Source organism: Arachis hypogaea, chloroplast (genome assembly GCF_003086295.3).
Source record: "Arachis hypogaea chloroplast, complete genome".
Lineage (NCBI taxonomy): Eukaryota > Viridiplantae > Streptophyta > Magnoliopsida > Fabales > Fabaceae > Arachis > Arachis hypogaea.
Genome location: NC_037358.1, coordinates 55001 through 73242, shown reverse-complemented (window position 1 = coordinate 73242; position 18242 = coordinate 55001). Strand labels below are relative to the sequence as shown.

The 18242-nt window shown below is 32.1% G+C and overlaps 19 protein-coding genes and 5 non-coding genes across 25 annotated transcripts. All coding sequences in view use genetic code 11, as the record gives it.

Moving 5' to 3' along the window:
- The first annotated feature begins 411 nt into the window (after window positions 1-411).
- clpP (Clp protease proteolytic subunit) lies at window positions 412-2399 on the top strand. Its single transcript has 3 exons — window positions 412-480; window positions 1282-1572; window positions 2169-2399. Exons 1-3 carry the CDS (start codon window positions 412-414, stop codon window positions 2397-2399), a joined length of 591 nt encoding a protein of 196 aa, YP_009472181.1.
- A 190-nt stretch (window positions 2400-2589) lies between these two features.
- On the top strand, window positions 2590-2703 carry rps12 (ribosomal protein S12; one part of a trans-spliced gene, as the record gives it; the record has 2 gene entries for this part). Coding sequences YP_009472180.1 and YP_009472137.1 both cover window positions 2590-2703 — 114 coding nt within the window.
- Window positions 2704-3529: 826 nt separating this feature from the next.
- rpl20 (ribosomal protein L20) lies at window positions 3530-3889 on the top strand. Its single transcript has one exon. It carries the CDS (start codon window positions 3530-3532, stop codon window positions 3887-3889), a length of 360 nt encoding a protein of 119 aa, YP_009472179.1.
- A 274-nt stretch (window positions 3890-4163) lies between these two features.
- On the bottom strand, window positions 4164-4478 carry rps18 (ribosomal protein S18). Its single transcript has one exon. The coding sequence runs from the start codon at window positions 4476-4478 to the stop codon at window positions 4164-4166; it is 315 nt and encodes a 104-aa protein (YP_009472178.1).
- Window positions 4479-4711: 233 nt separating this feature from the next.
- Window positions 4712-4912, bottom strand: rpl33 (ribosomal protein L33). Its single transcript has one exon. The coding sequence runs from the start codon at window positions 4910-4912 to the stop codon at window positions 4712-4714; it is 201 nt and encodes a 66-aa protein (YP_009472177.1).
- A 483-nt stretch (window positions 4913-5395) lies between these two features.
- On the bottom strand, window positions 5396-5524 carry psaJ (photosystem I subunit IX). The gene has a single exon. The coding sequence runs from the start codon at window positions 5522-5524 to the stop codon at window positions 5396-5398; it is 129 nt and encodes a 42-aa protein (YP_009472176.1).
- Window positions 5525-5966: 442 nt separating this feature from the next.
- trnP-UGG lies at window positions 5967-6040 on the top strand. The gene has a single exon. It is a non-coding gene; the product is annotated as a tRNA-Pro (tRNA).
- Window positions 5968-6038, top strand: trnP-GGG. Its single transcript has one exon. It is a non-coding gene; the product is annotated as a tRNA-Pro (tRNA).
- Window positions 6041-6233: 193 nt separating the features above from the next.
- On the top strand, window positions 6234-6307 carry trnW-CCA. The gene has a single exon. It is a non-coding gene; the product is annotated as a tRNA-Trp (tRNA).
- Window positions 6308-6455: 148 nt separating this feature from the next.
- On the bottom strand, window positions 6456-6569 carry petG (cytochrome b6/f complex subunit V). Its single transcript has one exon. The coding sequence runs from the start codon at window positions 6567-6569 to the stop codon at window positions 6456-6458; it is 114 nt and encodes a 37-aa protein (YP_009472175.1).
- A 183-nt stretch (window positions 6570-6752) lies between these two features.
- petL (cytochrome b6/f complex subunit VI) lies at window positions 6753-6848 on the bottom strand. The gene has a single exon. It carries the CDS (start codon window positions 6846-6848, stop codon window positions 6753-6755), a length of 96 nt encoding a protein of 31 aa, YP_009472174.1.
- A 1350-nt stretch (window positions 6849-8198) lies between these two features.
- On the top strand, window positions 8199-8450 carry psbE (photosystem II cytochrome b559 alpha subunit). The gene has a single exon. It carries the CDS (start codon window positions 8199-8201, stop codon window positions 8448-8450), a length of 252 nt encoding a protein of 83 aa, YP_009472173.1.
- A 9-nt stretch (window positions 8451-8459) lies between these two features.
- On the top strand, window positions 8460-8579 carry psbF (photosystem II cytochrome b559 beta subunit). The gene has a single exon. It carries the CDS (start codon window positions 8460-8462, stop codon window positions 8577-8579), a length of 120 nt encoding a protein of 39 aa, YP_009472172.1.
- A 22-nt stretch (window positions 8580-8601) lies between these two features.
- Window positions 8602-8718, top strand: psbL (photosystem II protein L). Its single transcript is given in 1 exon segment — window positions 8602-8718. A coding segment is annotated over 1 exon segment (117 nt).
- A 137-nt stretch (window positions 8719-8855) lies between these two features.
- On the top strand, window positions 8856-8978 carry psbJ (photosystem II protein J). The gene has a single exon. The coding sequence runs from the start codon at window positions 8856-8858 to the stop codon at window positions 8976-8978; it is 123 nt and encodes a 40-aa protein (YP_009472170.1).
- A 1039-nt stretch (window positions 8979-10017) lies between these two features.
- Window positions 10018-10980, bottom strand: petA (cytochrome f). Its single transcript has one exon. It carries the CDS (start codon window positions 10978-10980, stop codon window positions 10018-10020), a length of 963 nt encoding a protein of 320 aa, YP_009472169.1.
- A 241-nt stretch (window positions 10981-11221) lies between these two features.
- Window positions 11222-11911, bottom strand: cemA (chloroplast envelope membrane protein). The gene has a single exon. It carries the CDS (start codon window positions 11909-11911, stop codon window positions 11222-11224), a length of 690 nt encoding a protein of 229 aa, YP_009472168.1.
- Window positions 11912-12345: 434 nt separating this feature from the next.
- Window positions 12346-12900, bottom strand: ycf4 (photosystem I assembly protein Ycf4). The gene has a single exon. It carries the CDS (start codon window positions 12898-12900, stop codon window positions 12346-12348), a length of 555 nt encoding a protein of 184 aa, YP_009472167.1.
- Window positions 12901-13101: 201 nt separating this feature from the next.
- On the bottom strand, window positions 13102-13206 carry psaI (photosystem I subunit VIII). The gene has a single exon. The coding sequence runs from the start codon at window positions 13204-13206 to the stop codon at window positions 13102-13104; it is 105 nt and encodes a 34-aa protein (YP_009472166.1).
- A 464-nt stretch (window positions 13207-13670) lies between these two features.
- Window positions 13671-15149, bottom strand: accD (acetyl-CoA carboxylase carboxyltransferase beta subunit). The gene has a single exon. The coding sequence runs from the start codon at window positions 15147-15149 to the stop codon at window positions 13671-13673; it is 1479 nt and encodes a 492-aa protein (YP_009472165.1).
- A 1377-nt stretch (window positions 15150-16526) lies between these two features.
- trnQ-UUG lies at window positions 16527-16598 on the bottom strand. The gene has a single exon. It is a non-coding gene; the product is annotated as a tRNA-Gln (tRNA).
- A 526-nt stretch (window positions 16599-17124) lies between these two features.
- psbK (photosystem II protein K) lies at window positions 17125-17310 on the top strand. The gene has a single exon. The coding sequence runs from the start codon at window positions 17125-17127 to the stop codon at window positions 17308-17310; it is 186 nt and encodes a 61-aa protein (YP_009472164.1).
- A 515-nt stretch (window positions 17311-17825) lies between these two features.
- Window positions 17826-17936, top strand: psbI (photosystem II protein I). The gene has a single exon. It carries the CDS (start codon window positions 17826-17828, stop codon window positions 17934-17936), a length of 111 nt encoding a protein of 36 aa, YP_009472163.1.
- A 151-nt stretch (window positions 17937-18087) lies between these two features.
- On the bottom strand, window positions 18088-18174 carry trnS-GCU. Its single transcript has one exon. It is a non-coding gene; the product is annotated as a tRNA-Ser (tRNA).
- Window positions 18175-18242: the final 68 nt, after the last annotated feature.

The following is an 18242-nucleotide window of genomic DNA, read 5'->3' as shown; positions in this document are numbered from 1 at the left end:
TATACTTATACTATGGAACCCCCTTTGCAGTCAATTATATCTGGTAAAGGATTTATATTTGTTCTAGGTTTTTAGGAAAAATGGAACAATTCTATTCAGTAGGAACAAAAAGAAGTGGATCTATTTTATTCTATATCCGATAAATAACAATACGCAATGGTGGTGTGGGAGGACGTTGACCAAATGAATAAAAAAAAGGGATAGTTATTACAAACAGGTTCTTTGAATGATAAAAAAAGATATGTTTGCATTCACGAATAAAAACACTCATATAGGAGCAACCTCCCCTTTTTTTATTTATCATTTATAAATACAATATGATAAAATAAAGAAAAATCAATTTTTAGACAATAAACCTTTACGTTTCCACATCAAAGTTACATATATTACTTCATTTTTGTTTTCCATTTTATGCCTATTGGTGTTCCAAAAGTTCCCTTTCGAAGTCCTGGAGAGGAAGATGCATCTTGGGTTGACATATAGTGCGACTTGTCAGATATATATGGGTTATATGGGATTTCCCCGTTTTCTCCACCGATTGAGGTATCCTCTCTTTCACCCCGAAAAATATTGATTGAATCGTCATAAATCTGGAGCGTGAAGTGTAATGAAGTTCAATTAGATCGATCTTTTAGTTTTTTAGGGGGTATCCAAATTAGTATTCTCAATTTTGAATTATTTATGGTTGGCTTGACTGGACCAATAAATAAAATGAAGCATCCAGGCTCTGTTTAGACAAACCCAATTGGGTAATATACCAAGGATTACTACTTCTAGCATGTCATATATGTGAAAAAAGAAATTCAGAATCAGGGGGTTCGTAGCAAAAGCAAAAAGATGTGGTATTGCAGTATTTGTCCTATATGTGCAAATAAGAATCGGGCAGATCTTTACTCAGAGTAGAACAGAAACCTAAAAGAAAAGAATTGAAGAAGCCCATTCAGAAACAAGAAAATTACATTGTGATTTAATTTTATTTAGATTCGATCTCGATGAAAACAATACATCAATGAGGAGTTAGTTCAAAAAGTTAAATACATTCTATATGTATGGATAAAAGAAGGGCTCAAAAGTCCTCTTTATTGAAAAAAAGAATTGTAAGAAAAAGACCTTTCCTTTCCCTTCGTTAGAAATTCTAAAAAGTCCATTCTGGAAAAGAGTCATAAAGTAATAAAAAAGGGGTTGAAATCTACACATTGATTTATTTTTGCGATCTTTTGTGAACCGTATGCATCAAAAGATGCATGTACGGCTCTTAAAGGATAAAATCTTATCCTAATCAACCGACTTTATAGAGAAAGACTACTTTTTTTAGGCCAAGAGGTTGATAGTGAAATATCGAATCAACTTATTGGCCTTATAATATACCTTAGTATGGAGGACGAGAACAAAGATTTGTATCTGTTTATAAATTCTCCGGGCGGATGGGTAATACCCGGAATAGCAATTTATGATACTATGCAATTTGTACGACCCGCTGTACAGACAGTATGCATGGGATTAGCTGCTTCAATGGGATCTTTTCTTTTGGCAGGAGGAGAAATTACCAAACGTCTAGCATTCCCTCACGCTTGGCGCCAATGAGTCCTTTAAAAAAAAAAGAAGACTATGCCTTCGCCAAATAAATATTAAGTAATAATAGCATGGCACTTCGAGTTCGATATTAATTTTTTCTCAAAAACCATTCGATTCTGTATCGAAAGAGTAGTATGAAAAAACCCGTAGTTACCATTTCATATGATCTATCGGAAGCCTATTTCAGTGTCACAAACTGTTTAGTTTTCGGTTTTTACACCGGAAAGGTTTAAACAATATTTATGTTATGCAAGAATATATATATATATTCTAACTATTTGAAAAAAAAAAAAAAAGACACTTTGGGATTGCTGAAGAACAGACGAAATAATAAAGCAACGGAACCATCATAGTATTTTATAAATACTTCAAACAAAAAAGGAAGGATGGTTATTGGATCATTTACTGATGCTGATCTGGGTCTGATAGACCTAGTATATGTTCTATTTCTTTGATGGAAGGTCTAAATCAATTCCATAGTAGAGCCGTATGCAATCCGCAAAAGATGCCTGTACGGTTGTTCGATTCTATCTTTTTCCTCTCTCTCGCCTTATCGTGCGGCAGAGAGGAAACCAGTATTTTGTTATATCATTAGGGTAATGATCCATCAACCCGCTAGTTCTTTTTATGAAGCACAAACGGGAGAATTTATCCTGGAAGCAGAAGAACTACTAAAGCTGCGCGAAACTATCACAAGAGTTTATGTACAAAGAACGGGCAAACCTGTATGGCTTGTATCCGAAGACATGGAAAGGGATGCTTTTATGTCAGCAGCAGAAGCTCAAGCCCACGGAATTGTTGATCTTGTCGCGGTTGCGAATTAGCAGCAATGATTCCGCGCAAATGCACGATTTTCTATTTTTTTTTTTATTCATCTAATCTTCTTATTATCTTATCGGATTTCTTATAACTTATAATATTTATATAAAAAATTTCTATTAATTAATTTATAACTGATTTTTAAACATCGGGTTAAGATTGATCTAAACCAACTCAGTATGTATACGACTCACCATGCCAACTATGAAACAACTTATTAGAAACACAAGACAGCCAATCCGAAATGTCACAAAATCCCCCGCTCTTCGGGGATGTCCTCAGCGCCGAGGAACCTGTACTAGGGTGTATGTGCGACTCGTTCAGATCATAGACTAAGACAAAAAAAAAGGAAAAAAGATTTTCCAGTATCGATGTATCGGTTAAGATAGTGAATGGAGCTCTTCCCTTCACTATCTTAACTGAAAAAAATCTATAAAATTTAGAAATGGATAATAAAAAAAATGATATCTATATATATTCTTCTATTGTGTATCAAATTTATGGTTTTTTGGTTGGTAGAAATCCAATCACCTCAATTTACAATTTAAGATGAGACAAATTTCCCCATTGGTAGCAAATGCTTACCTATTAAGCGGGGGAAATCCTTTATTTTCAATAAATAGCGGAAAAATTATGCTCTTATTTTGCTTTTTGAAAGAACGGACTACGAGGGTCAGCTACCCAGCTAATATGCATACTTAAATACCGTTACTTTATAGCTAGATTTCGTTGTGAAAGACCTATTTTACTGGATATTTCATGGGTAGAGCCAAAGAGTGTGAACTGTACAAGTTAATAATATGAATGAAATCCGGGAAGGGGCTCCGGTGTATAGAGAGGATCTCGCCGTTTAAAAAGTAATCATAGAAACGATGGAACCCACCATTTCTTTATCTATTTCTATTTTATTTACTATGTTTTTTCTCAATTCAATACACTTTCATATGGATAGGTTAAACGCTTTTAAATAAAAAGCAAAAAATGGTGGTCAGGAAGGTTATAGTAGCAAAAGCCATTGAAATTCTTACTTTATACATTGGAAGAATCCATTTTTGTTATTAATAGACTGGGCAGGAAAAAAGAATAACTGAAAGAAAAAAATCGAATTGTTATTCATCAAAGTATCATTTACTCAATGACCAGAATTAAACGAGGATATATAGCTCGGAAACGTAGGACAAAAATTCGTTTATTTACATCAAGCTTTCGGGGGGCTCATTCAAGACTTACTCGAACTATTAGTCAACAGAAAATCAAAGCGTTGGTTTCGGCTAATAGGGATAGAGATAGGAAAAAAAGGGGGTTTCGCGGTTTGTGGATCCATCGAATAAATGCAATAATTGGTAAGAATAAAAAAAAACAATACAATAGGTATAGTAATTTATTGTATAATATGTACAAGGGGCAATTGCTTCTTAATCGTAAAATAGTAGCACAAATGGGTATCTTAAAGGGGAATTGCCTTCTTATGATTGCCAACGAAATCATAACATAAAATAAGAATTCCCCGGAGAATGAACTCCGGGAAGGTAGTAGAGTAGGGATTTGTATGATAAAATAGAATTCATATGATAAAGTCATCAAAATGAACAAGCACGGCTCAATAAAAAAAAAGATTGATTCTTCGTTATAGATTATCTTTTTTCTTACAAGACAACAATCAAAATTTGATTGTCATAGTTTTCGTTTTCGAACAAAACATCAATCCACATTTGATTTGTGTTTCAATTCCAATTTGAATTCACTTGAACAATAACTCTAATTTTTTTTTAACCGGTAGTAGTAGTTCTAGCGGTTGACTCAATTTTTTCAAATTTTTTTTCATTATTAAGAATCTTTTTTTCATTATTAAGAAAGGGTAACGAAGATAAAATACGAGCTTGTTTTATAGCAATCGTAATTAATCGTTGTTGTTTTAAGGTCAATCTATTCACCCGTCTAGATAATATTTTTCCTTGTTCACTAATAAATCGACTAATTAAACTCATGTTTTTATAATCAATTCGATCCCCCGATTGGATCGGGGGCAAACGCCTACGAAAAGATCGTTTGGGTTTAAGAAAGAGTCGCTTAGATTTATCCATGATTTGTTTATTCCTATCCCGAGAATTCTATTTCTTAACAAAAGGGTTTTTTTATGTATACTTATACAATGAAATTTATTTTATCTATTATGTTATATATAATCTAAATTAGATTATATATAAATTAGAAAATGCATCTATATAAATATTAGAATATGTATCATTCTTCATATTCTTTGTTTGGCAAGGTGACACACAAACAATCCTTTTTTCTATTTCTTTATCTCTGCTTTCTATTTCTTTATCTCTGCATGAATCGTATGTTTGCAACAACAAGAACAGAATTTTCTTAATTCTAATCGACTGGGCGTATTGTGTCGATTCTTTTGAGTAATATATCTGGAAATACCCGTCGATTCCTTATTAACACTCTTTTGAGCACAACAGGTACATTCCAAAATAACCCTTACTCGGATATCTTTACCCTTGGCCATGAACCTCCTTTTCTTTTGATTTTGTATTCACTTATCTATTTTTGTATTCGACGAAGAAAGGAATGACAAAGAAATAAAAGTTGATAATTCTAAATCCAATTTCGTTTCAATTAATATATTACCGGAAAATTGAGGTAATACAAACAAAACAAGGATTTCAAACAATTTTTCGAATCGCAGTACAGTATTTTGGTTTTCATTTAAGTATCTTAAATGATATTGTTGCCCCCAACCTAACTATTCTATTTCCATTTCCGGTCTTACTCTCTTAATATTAAGAATGGAATTGAATTATTCATTCAATTCCATTGAAGCCTGTACCAGATTTCGAGTTTCGCGAAGGACAAATCCACCTTTTCTTTTATTCTTTCTCTTTTCTAACTTATTCTATTCGATTCGAATTCTAAAAAAAAATAGGAGGAATTTTCGATATTTTTTTCGATTTCGAATCCTCTTCACCGCTTCCTGCGACAGTAACTATAATTAAAAAAAGGGGAATATCAATGCATCCGGAAAAAAACGATTGATTTCGATCAATAGACCCGCTAAAGCTCCGAACCATAGAGTACTTACCACTGGTGCCACGGAGAGATATGTTTTAAGATCTCGCATTTTTAATCCTCCCTTTTTCTTTATTTCAATTTCTAATACATAATTTTATATAGGACTATCAAAAAATAGTTATTTTGTTAATAACCACTTGGATTTTCTGCCGAATTCTTAATTCAAATTTGAAATGTACAACGATTCATTCGATAGCTTTTTTGTTTTCTAATAACTAATAAAAAGGGGTCTATTTCTGCCCGAACATTCCATAAAAATGAAATAGATTTCCATGTTAGGGAAATTTCCTATTTATTATTATTTAAATTATTTATTAACTTAAGAAGTCTTTCTTTGATTATTATATTAAAATTTTTCTGATTAGAATATAAGAATTTTTATATTCTTAATTATATTATATATTATTATATATTATATAATATATATACAACGGAGAAAATGTGGAAAACAAGACAAAGATTCTTTACAATGACACAGGAAACCAATTGAAAGGGATGTAGCGCAGCTTGGTAGCGCGTTTGTTTTGGGTACAAAATGTCACGGGTTCAAATCCTGTCATCCCTATCTCGAACTAATACTTATCGTAGGAGAAGTAACAAGGGATCAATTGAGACTGATTCAAATTGGAGATACATATATATCAATATTTATATATAGCATATGGTATATGCAAGCAAGATGTATTGGGGTCACTTAAAATTTAATAATATTTTAATAATATAATATTATTATGTTATTAAAAAAAAATAAATAATAAGCGCTCTTAGTTCAGTTCGGTAGAACGTGGGTCTCCAAAACCCGATGTCGTAGGTTCAAATCCTACAGAGCGTGATTCCATTCTTGTTATATTGGAGAATGACAATGAAATAATTAAACAGTAGTTTAAAGGCTGAATTTGACCTCCTGGGGATTGTGGTTAAAACAAAGAAAAGAAATAGGAGGTCAATAAACATCACTAAACAAACGAGATGTTAATTAATCAAAGGTCCAATTGATCACCACGTCGGTATTGTAAATATGCAGTTAGGAATAATCCAGCCAAAGTAATAGGGATTAGTCCTAACACAATTCCAAATAGAAAAACTTCAATCATTCTTTTTTGTTTGAAAGGGAAGGAAAAGGGGAGGTAATATATATCCTTTATACTTAAACTAAATATTAATTAATCTGTATTGACCACGAATCTCAATGATCAAGAATTGGAAATTAACATGATAAAGAACTCAAGAATATCTAGTAGTATTAGAAAATCTCTAATTCAATTCCAATTTGAAAATCAAATAAGTCGTATCTTACTCAGACTGATAAAAAGAGCTGAGGTTATACTAAAAGCCGCTAGTAGAAAACCGAAATAACTAGTTATAGTGGGCATAAAGAAGCTAAATGAAATAAGTTCTTTTTATACGTATGTTTACAAAGCACTTCCCTAAGTTTCCAAGGAAATACAATCGAATAGGAGAAGAAGAAAAAAATACCATTTGAGAAATACAATTGAGATTTGTGGATTTCTCAATCATTATAGACGAACAAAAATAGAGTGACATCGGTAAGAAATCAATTCATCACCTATGACAACTATCCATCCTGTGGTTCAAAATCAACAGATTTTTTGAGCAACTCGTAAGTTGAGTAAAATAATCCAAAAAGAATTTCAAATTATTTTTTTATTTCTAGTTTCTAGAATATTTCTATTTCTTCTTTCTATTCTAAAATAGAATATTTATTCAGTTCTATTTCGAAATATTTAATAATTTTAAATAAAGAATTAAAAAAAGATATTAATAAAATAATTTTTTTTATAATAATAAAAAAGAACTTTGTTGTTTAACTTAATTCTTGAATTTCTATGGAAAAAAATCGGAAAAATCGGGCCCCCCTCTTTTTTATTGTATGTAATTTGTTCTATTTTTTTTATTTAAAACAAAAAACGAGTTACCTTAGAATGCCCTTTCACTTTTTTATCATTAGATTTAGTCGTGGATTCCATTCCTTTACTATACTACAACAGAAGAAAAAGGATATGAGATCCCATCCCTCAAACTCGGGTTCCGCAGTTTTTTTGTCTTTCCATATCTTATTTAAAAAGAAAACTCTATCAACCACGAAAGAGTCTTTTTTTTCTGTCATCAAATAGAAAGTATCGATTACTGCTATTTTTTTTACTTGTTACTGGATAACTAACCAATTCAACTCTTTCTTCAAAAAAAGGGGGGTAACAACAAGAAAACATCTTCCACAACCACTCTTTCCGGATTTGGCATCTAATTGAATTGGAGAAATAAAATAGGAGAATCTATGTCATGAATTATCAAAAACAAATACAAGTCAGTCCATGGGAGTCACAATTTAATTGATCTTCGGTTTGTAATCCGAAGCTAATATTGAATATATATTAATTAATAACATGTGGAGAACCTTCATCTTATACTATAAAGATCCATTAGACTCTTAAACTTTGCGGAATTTTGTATTGAGTACATTGCATTGATACAACCAACAAGCAAGTTAGAAAGAATCTAGTACTTGATCTCAGCACGAATCTTTTAATTTCGTTGCTGTGTCCGAAGAAGGATAGCTATACTGATTCGGTATACTCGAAAGACACCCTGGGTACAATATTGACGATCTAACAAGGATGATTCTCAGTAAATTTCTACTTACTGCTCTCATCTTTTATGGAATCGATCCCCCTTTGACTGTACAAGAATATGTGGAGCTCAACATGTCTGGAAGCACCGGAGAACGTTCTTTTGCTGATATTATTACCAGTATTCGATACTGGATTATTCATAGCATTACTATACCCTCCCTATTCATTGCGGGTTGGTTATTTGTCAGCACGGGTTTAGCTTACGATGTTTTTGGAAGCCCTCGGCCAAACGAGTATTTTACGGAGAACCGACAAGGAATTCCATTAATAACTGGCCGTTTTGATCCTTTGGACCAACTTGATGAATTTAGTAGATCTTTTTAGGAGGCTCCAATGACCATAGATAGGACCTATCCAATTTTTACAGTACGATGGTTGGCTGTTCACGGACTAGCAGTACCCACTGTTTCTTTTTTGGGATCAATATCAGCAATGCAGTTCATCCAACGATAAACCTAATCCGAATTATAGAGCTACGACACAATCAAACCCAAACGAACAAAATGTAGAATTGAATCGTACCAGTCTCTACTGGGGGTTATTACTCATTTTTGTACTTGCTGTTTTATTTTCAAATTATTTCTTCAATTAATAGAAGAAAGGGAATAAATACGTATACGTATTCGGAATTCTCTTATCCCATTCGGAAGGATATAATTTCATAATTATCTATGACTGTTTATGTCACTAGCATGACTACCTGATCAAATGTGGAGGAAAGTGGGATAAATGGCCGATACTACTGGAAGGATTCCTCTTTGGATAATAGGTACTGTAACTGGTATTCCTGTGATCGGTTTAATTGGTATTTTCTTTTATGGTTCATATTCCGGATTGGGTTCATCCCTGTAGTAATCAGATGAATTGAGTTTGCAAAATGAACGTGTAAGAAGAACTCAACAGGGATCCACTCTTTTTGTTGATGAATTCGAGGGGGTCCCGTTGAGTTCTTAATAAGAAGAAGATTTCTTATTCTATAAATGACTCAATAGATAACTTTTTTCAATGTTTCAAAAAAGTCCATTTCAATTTTTTTTAATGTTTTTTAAAAATGAACTTTATTTTTTGATTAAAAAAAGTCTTTTCCAGAGGAAAATTTCTTTCAATTTAAGTTGAAAGAAAAGTAAAAAAAGAATAAAAGGGGAATCATTTGATTTACTTTTTCGGGATATCGCAATGGAAATAATATGAATTCTGTTTAATTCTATTGTAATATATTCTTAATTCTATTCTATCTTTATTCCCTTTTTCTATTCGAAATCTTATTGTTGGGTCAACCCCCCCTTCTTTTGTTTGTCCACTACATAATGTGGTATACTGTATTCATTAAGATGATATTTTATCTTATCTCATAAAGGTTCCGCTCAAAGAAGGGAATCAACAAGTATTATTCTATATAAATAGAATAGAAAAGATTTTCTATTTCGATATTTTGCTACAATCAAAAAACAATCGGACTCTAGGAAAAGATAAAAAATAAAATCTCTCCTAGAATCCTAGAATCTCGTTTTCCCTATTTTGATTTCTACTGTGCTTAATATTCTCCAACTATTTTTCTTATATTACAACAATAAAGAACTAATAATTGTTTTCTATTGTAGGACATTGAAATCTGAAAACAGTGACATAATCATATTGCTCTAATTTATTGGGTTGAAAAAAGGCAAAGTAAAATAGTCTTCTTCACTATATATACTATGACTGACTAGTACTGCAGTACAAGGAATTCTCTAAATACGGTAGAAAAAGACTCGAAAGAATCAAAGGTTCGGTCCTTTTTCTTAAATTTTTGATTATACAGAATAGAATTACAGTACAGAATTTATCGACTAAAATTTAGTTCTTTTACCGGCTTAGGCTTAATATGTTCATAAATTCGCGGACCTGTAAATTAGAAATTCATCTCGGACAATTGCACCTTCTCAAATTGTTTCTTTTTAAGAACCAAGAAGATTTGTGCCAAAATAATCGATGCCAAGAAGAACAAAAGACCTTGGACACGTAACGGATCTTGAAGTACTATTTCTGCATCCCCCTGACCAAATCCACCCACATTAGGATTACTCGTTAATGGTTGATCAAGTTTGATAGATTCACCCTCCGAAACAAGAAGTTCCGGTCCTGGAGGTATAATATCAATCACTTCACGTCCATCCGATGCATCCGCTATAGTTATTTCGTATCCCCCCTTTTCTTTTCGTATGATTTTTTTTACTATCCCCGCTGCTGTAGCATTATACACAGTATTATTACTCTTGCTCCCGTCGGGATAAATTTGACCCCTCCCCCTGTTCCCGCCTACATATATTGGATATTTTAAGAAGTGAACATCTCTCTCAGTAGCGGGATTGGGGGAAAGGATAGGAAAGGTGATTTCACTATATTTCTGGCCGGGAACAGGACCTACCACAAGAATGTTTTTTTTTGTGGGACGATAGCTTTGAAAAGAGAGATTACCCAGCTTTTCTTTAATCTCGGGTGAAATACGATCGGGGGGGGCCAATTCAAAGCCCTCCGGTAAAATAAGAACAGCCCCGACATTCAAAGCCCCCTTTTTACCATTAGCAAGAACTTGTTTGATTTGCATATCATAAGGAATTCGAACAACCGCTTCAAATACAGTATCGGGAAGTACCGTTTGTGGAACTTCAATATCCACGGGCTTATTAGCCAAATGGCAATTGGCACATACAATACGACCTGTCGCTTCTCGCGGATTTTCATATCCCTGTTGTGCAAAAATGGGATATGCATCTGAAATAGGTGCTCGAATTAATATATATATTATGAGCGATACGGAAATGGATCGAGTAATCTCTTCCTTTATCCAAGAAATGGCATTTCTAGTTTGCATGGTCCAATCATTGATCCTGAAAATTCAATTTCTACAATAAATTTTGGTAGGTCACTGGCATAGTTAGTTCCCTATCCATGATTCGGCTATTTACTGAAAAACTATTCCTGGAATATGGGAAGAATCTCTTGGGTGGTGGCGATAAAGAAAAAGATTGGAATGTTGTTTAGCTTGCTTTTGTAAAATGTAAAAAATAAAAATAACAAACTTTCAAATTTGACCTAACCCGCGGATCTTTTTTTCAGTCATTCATTGAATGATAAATCACGACAAGTGATGGAGATACGCGATTTAAATAACGGAAAATCCAATATTTTATAATAGTATCTAAAATGACTGGAAATGTGGAAACAAGACCAGATATAATTTGATCATTCTGAGCAAATCCAAAATCTTTATAGAGAGAACCAATCATTAGTTCCCACCCATGGGTCGAATGGAATCCTATACATAAATCTGTTAATAAAAGAATGGAAAAAGCTTTTATTGTGTCACTTAAGTTATATAGGAATTCTCGAACCCATGAGTTAAGAATAAGAAGTTCTTGATTACCCAGACTGGAATAACCACTTAGAATAACAAAACTAAGTATGTTTGTCGAGAAATGCAAAATTGCATGGATACGATCCTCGTTGTGCGTCGTGATCAATTGGATGGTTTCTTTGTATATTTTGGTACGAAGATTTTGTGAACGTAGTTCCGGGTATTCCTTTAGCATTTCATCCAAGAGGAATAGTTCCTTGAATTCTATGAATTTTTTTAGAATAATCTTTTCTTGAATGATATTCAAGAAAATTTCAGGTTGCTTAGTATTCCACCAATTAGTAACCCAAGATTCCAGACTTTTTTGAAATGTGAAAGAGATGCACCAGGGCAAAAAGACTATAGGTGTAAGATATCGAAGGGGAATGAATGCTTTCTTTTTTGCCATTTTTCGTCTTTATTTAATGAACGAACTCAGCTTCGGCTTTATCTCATCCGTCAACTATATAGGATGATAATAATGTTTCTATCAAGCATAAGTTCTATTACAAGTCATAGAAAATCTATAATCTATTCCCGCGTTTTTTTTATTTTCAATTCGGGAATTAGTTCTTGAATTTAGAAACAATAAAGAAATAGACTAAAAATCGAAAGAATCCACTGCCAATTTTGGCATGACGAAAAAATACAATATTATTTTCTTTCATCAAAGGACATCAATTACTAAGATTCGAAGCAATTAGACCTTTTAATGAATACACGGAGGAACACTTCGCGTAATGAATATTAGTCGGATTTCGAATCCAAAGAGGGCCCCTTCTATCAAAACAAAATCTCTTTTTCCGAAGAAAGCATTCATTTTTTCAGTTTCATTTCTTTTTTTCAAAGTAATTCAATTGGTACACGCAAGAAATAGGCCAATTCTGCAGCTTTTTGTTCAATTTCTCGTGAAGTTAAATTCTCGTCAATACGAGTCAGGGGGATGGCCCCCTGTCCTATGATTTCCATATAAAGGATACGACGAGTAGAAATACCCTCTTTAACTTCTATTCTGATGGACTGAATATCTTTCATAAGAAATCGAATAAAAATACGACGATTTTTTCCAGGAAATCCCCAACGAAAAATACACACTATTCCCGCTTTTTTATCGAATCGATCATAACCACTACCCACATTCCACCAAATTGTACACCACAAATATGAACTAATAAAGAGACCCGCGATTCCATAGAAAGACATCACGATTCCTTGTGGAAAAAAAAGAATTTGCTGAGACGGAAATAAAGATAACAAATTCCTACCAAGATAACTGGAAATTCCAACCAATAAGAACCCCAATGAACCTAAAAAAAGGATAAAGGCCCAGCAGAAATTGCTAGTTTTTCGAGACCCCGCTATAAGTTCTACCCATATACGTTCTGATCGCCAACTCATATTAGATCCAGTTCTGTTTTATTGGAATTGTTAGAATAAATAAACCAAACCCAAGTAAATGAATTTGACTTGATTCTTCTTTGTTTCCGAAGTAACTCTCATCAACTAGCACTATTATGGTGTAAACCTTTAGGAGTGATTATTCATCAAGTTGCTCCCTGATCTAAAAAAATATACTTGATTTGTGCCTATTGTCCGTATCTAAAAGATCTTGTTCTTTTGAACATAAAGAAATAAAGAAGCCATTGCAAGTGCCGGAAATACTAGGCCCACTAAAGGCACAAAAATGGAAGGTAAGTTTATCATAGAATGGGTACCTCGATTTAATATTTGTACCTGCTATATATAATTATTAATTTTAGAATATTGAATTTATATATCGCATTTTTTTCTTATATTGTTATAAAGATAGTCTATAATCAATAGAATTCAAATATACTTAGTATGACTCAATGGATCACTTTTTTCGATAAGTATTTTTTATGGATTCTACTCATCCTATTCCTATTAACTGAATATATATATTCAGTTAATAGGAATAGGATGAGTAGAAAAGAGTATATTGAGGAGTATAAAATAGAATCTAATTCTATATATAATAATATATTATTAAAATAATAAAAAATAGAAAGAATGAATGTAAAACGTAGAACTAAAAAAATGGATTGATTTCGCCTTCTATTTCCGCAAGGAACATAGGTATGATAATACACTTTTTAATTTTTTTATTTGGAAAAAGAAAAAAAATCTTTTAAGTTCTGCTAAATTTTTCACAAAGGGAAGAAAGCATGGAGCTGAAATAACTCACTTAAAACCCCTTTTAAAGGATTACGCGGTACGATTGAATCAAATAAGCCCTTTTGGAATAAATATTCAGCTACTTGTGAACCTTCGGGTATTGTCGTATTCAACGTTTGTTCAATTACTCTTTTACCCGCAAATGCAATGTAAGCATCGGGTTCGGCAATAATGATATCGCCCAACATGCCGAAACTGGCGGTCACCCCACCAGTAGTAGGAGATGTAAGGATGGATACATAGAATAACCTTTTATTTTTTTGATACTCATATAAAGCAGAAGATATTTTAGCCATTTGCATCAAGCTCAGACTTCCTTCTTGCATACGTGCTCCTCCGGACGCACATACTAGAATAAGAGGTAAAAGTTGATTGCCAGCATGTTCGACCAAACGGGTTATTTTCTCGCCTACTACAGATCCCATACTACCCCCCATAAACTGAAAATCCATGATCCCAATTGCTACAGGAATCCCGTTTAGTTGACCTGTGCCTGTTTGAACAGCCTCAGTTAATCCTGTCTTTCTTTGATAAGAGTCCATACGATTCTTATAGGATTCGGATTCCTCTTCCGAATGAAATTCAATGGGATCCATAGAGACCATGTCTTCATCCATAGGATTCCAAGTACCTGGATCAATCGAAAGTTCGATTCTATCTGAACTGCTCATTTTCAAATGATATCCACAGTGTTCACAAATATTCATTTTTGATTTAAAAAATTTCCTATAATTTAATCCATAACAATTTTCGCATTCAATCCATAAATGCTTGTATTTTTGAGTTTCATCGAGATCTTTAGAATCCTCTCTTTTAGTTAAATTCTCATTCGTGATAGTTGTTTTTATGGAAGAACCCTCGCTTTCACTACTATTTCCGCCCTTACCACAAATAGAAGTATAAAAGTAACTGTCATTGTATTTATCACTTTCACCTAAAATGTGACTAACAATACAGATTTGAGAACGAAGATAACTTTCAATGCAATTATGAATGCCATTTTTCCAACTCGATTTAGTATCATACATGTAATGATTCTCATGTCTCTTAGAGACATTATTCAGATAGCTAGAATTCTTATTATAACTATCAAAAAGACTTTCTGGTTCACTTAGAAAAGAAGGATCATTAGAAATCTCCAAAAATTGATTTTCAATATCAAAATATATGGAATAACGGTTCCTTTGGCTATTGTTATCCCTAACTAAAAGAATTTTATCAGATAGGAAATTTCTAATGTTCCTGACACCGACTAAATAATCAACATTACTGTAACTAGAATTGTCACTATCATTCCAGCTAGGAAAGTCTTTTTCCATATCAATCAAAATTGGGTCTTCACTTGCACTGGTATTTTCAACAGGACCAAAACTATCCATTGAGTTACTTAGCCCACACCTGTATTCTAACTGCCTATAAAACAGCATAGAATTGAACCACCCTTTTTCCATAGAGTTTTTCCTCTATTACCATTAAAATACAATAGATGAATAGTCATTCGAAGAAAAATCATTAAACATAAATATAGAATATTCAAAATATTCTATCACATTTTTTTACTAATATATATAAATCCAATCACTAGGATTGGTAACTAGTAATAAGTTAATAAGGAGCGAGTGGATATAAAAAAAAATCATTCTTTTTGGTGAGAACACATAGTATTATTTCACTATGTATGTCACTATATGTGCTGGAATTCCTTTTCATCAATTCTAGTACCCCTCTTTTATTGCCCCCTCTTTTTTCTTCTAATCTAATCCTTTTCTCTTCATTGTATTTAATAGAAGTAATAGAATTATTGGGGTAATAGAATTATTGCGACAATTTTGAATTGGTATTTACTTGGTCCAGGATCTTTTAGCTTTTCCTTGAATCATTAGGTTTAGACATTACTTAAGGGATCTTAAATCGTTTCAAAAAAAACAGCAACATACCAACCATTTCTTTTTTTTTTTCTTTGAATTATACAAATTCAGGATTGTATCCCGGAATACACTTTTGCTTGCAATAGTTTTTTTTATCAATTCCAACAAAATTTACTATTGTTTACCTTGCTCAAATTTTATCTTTTCGCTTTCTCTATAAAAAAGATACTTAATAAGTTGTTCTAATTTATTTTATTAATTTTCGCTACCCTTCCATACTTGCCCCTGAGAAAACAAAAATCAACTCGAACTCCATCGTGTATTATTTAGATCATGAACCCCTCTCCTGTTCCCCAAACACCCAGTTCCAGTGGAACAAAACAAACGATGTCGAGCCAAGAGCACTCCCATTTCCATATACTAGAAAAAATAGTGGATAGAAGAATCCACAGCTAATCTAATTATGTCTTTCAAGCCGCACGTTGCTTTTATCGTTTCGAACCAAGTTTTATTTGGATCCAGTATGTAATTGAATTGATTCAATTATGGAATTGTGAATAGTTTTTGATTCAATCGATACATAATAACCCATCCTTTTTACTTCTTGGTTTTTTGAAAATGGACAATTTCCAAATCTAAAAGGGAAGTAAAAAACCGCAAATTCCTTCGATATTGTATGAATAAGATTCATATTCGATTCGATAGTTTGTTTTTTTAAAAAAAAAATGAATTTTATCAATTTTGAATTGAATTTTTTTCTTATATTATTAATATATAATATTATTATATATATTAATATTATCTATCTGTAAATGATTCGAAAAAAAATAGAGTTTGACGATTGATGTGGATTCAAAAGCGACTCTATTTAGATTATAGACGAATGATTAAAAAAGGGTCATTTTTATCCCGAGATACAATTTTTATTCAAATAGGATATACATCATGAATGGATATGCTCTGGGACGGAAGGATTCGAACCTCCGAATGGCGGGACCAAAACCCGATGCCTTACCGCTTGGCGACGCCCCATTTTTTTTATTCGACATTCATAAACACTATTAATGGTATTAGTTGTTCGTCAATTCCATCTCAAAAAAGTGATTGTTGCTGGGAGTTTAATATCCATATAGATATAGAATAGAATAAAACTGAAATTATTGATCATTACATAGAATTCAATTAAGATATTGTATGAAAGTCTCATTTCCTCTTTTTTTTTTTCAGACTGGAAGGATTTTGAACTAGATAAGTTCAAATAAAATAAGGATTTTGGAAGTTGTATTTGATTTTTTTTATTTTTCCTAATTTTAATTATTATTATATATATTATCTATAATATATATTTATTTCATTTAATTTTATTAAATATATTCATAATTTAATATATAAAATATTATATATATTCATAAAAAGCAATATTTTCTATTTTAATAATTCTAATATTATATTTTATTAATATATTAGAATATATATATTTTATATGTACAAAAATATACAATAAAGATTTTGACAATAAATAAAGATTGTACAAATTTTAAAGAACAAAATGTTTGTTATGCTTAATATCTTTAGTTTGGTCTGTATTCATATTAACTCCGCTCTTTATTCAAGTAGTTTTCTGTTGGCAAAATTACCCGAAGCCTATGCTTTTTTGAATCCAATTGTAGATATTATGCCAGTAATACCCTTACTCTTTTTTCTTTTAGCTTTTGTTTGGCAAGCTGCTGTAAGTTTTCGATGAAATAGTCAATTGGAATAAATATCCTAAAAAAATTCGGAATTTATTCGCAACTAAAAATTAGAACATTTCAAAAATTTAAAAGATCAGATAAGTCTTACTGTGTGAATCCTCGATTCAAATAGTGAGATTTTTTGATAGACAAGAAAAATCAGGACCATCTCATTGTTTCCTCATTCTTACGTTTTTTCCACTGACAAATCCTTTTATTATTCGATTTGTATTAGATTTGAGTGTACCATCAGTATCCGAGTTGTGGATATGAAAAAAAGATTGTGATACAAATGTTGATAATAGTATATCGTTAATCATAATAAAAAAAAATAAAAAGAAAGCGCTTTTACTACATACAAATACAAAGAAATTTCGGAATTTTTCTATTTCTTTGAAATCACTTAAAATCACTTAATTTCTTAGAAATTTTGTATCAAAAGAAACATAATGTGTTGTGTTATATAAGAGAATCCCCCTTTCTCTGTTTCTGTCGTTTTTTTTTTAATTATCTTGGAGATTTTTGAATGCTTACTCTAAAACTATTTGTTTACACGGTAGTGATATTCTTTGTTTCTCTTTTCATCTTCGGATTCCTATCTAATGATCCGGGACGTAATCCAGGACGTGAAGAATAAAAAAAATATTTTTAGTTTTCTATGTTTTCCTTGTTTGTGCTAGATTTTTAAAAACTTTTAGGATTTTATCTATTTTACATCTTTAACTGGTAACTATCAAAATCAAACATAGAAAATTCAAAAGAAAAAAATACTAACTCACGGGCGGAAACGGAAAGAGAGGGATTCGAACCCTCGGTACAAAAATTCGTACAACGGATTAGCAATCCGACGCTTTAGTCCACTCAGCCATCTCTCCCCAATTGCGATATCTATATATATTGTTTATGTTAGATTGCATAACCAAACAAAGTAGGGGTTGAAAAA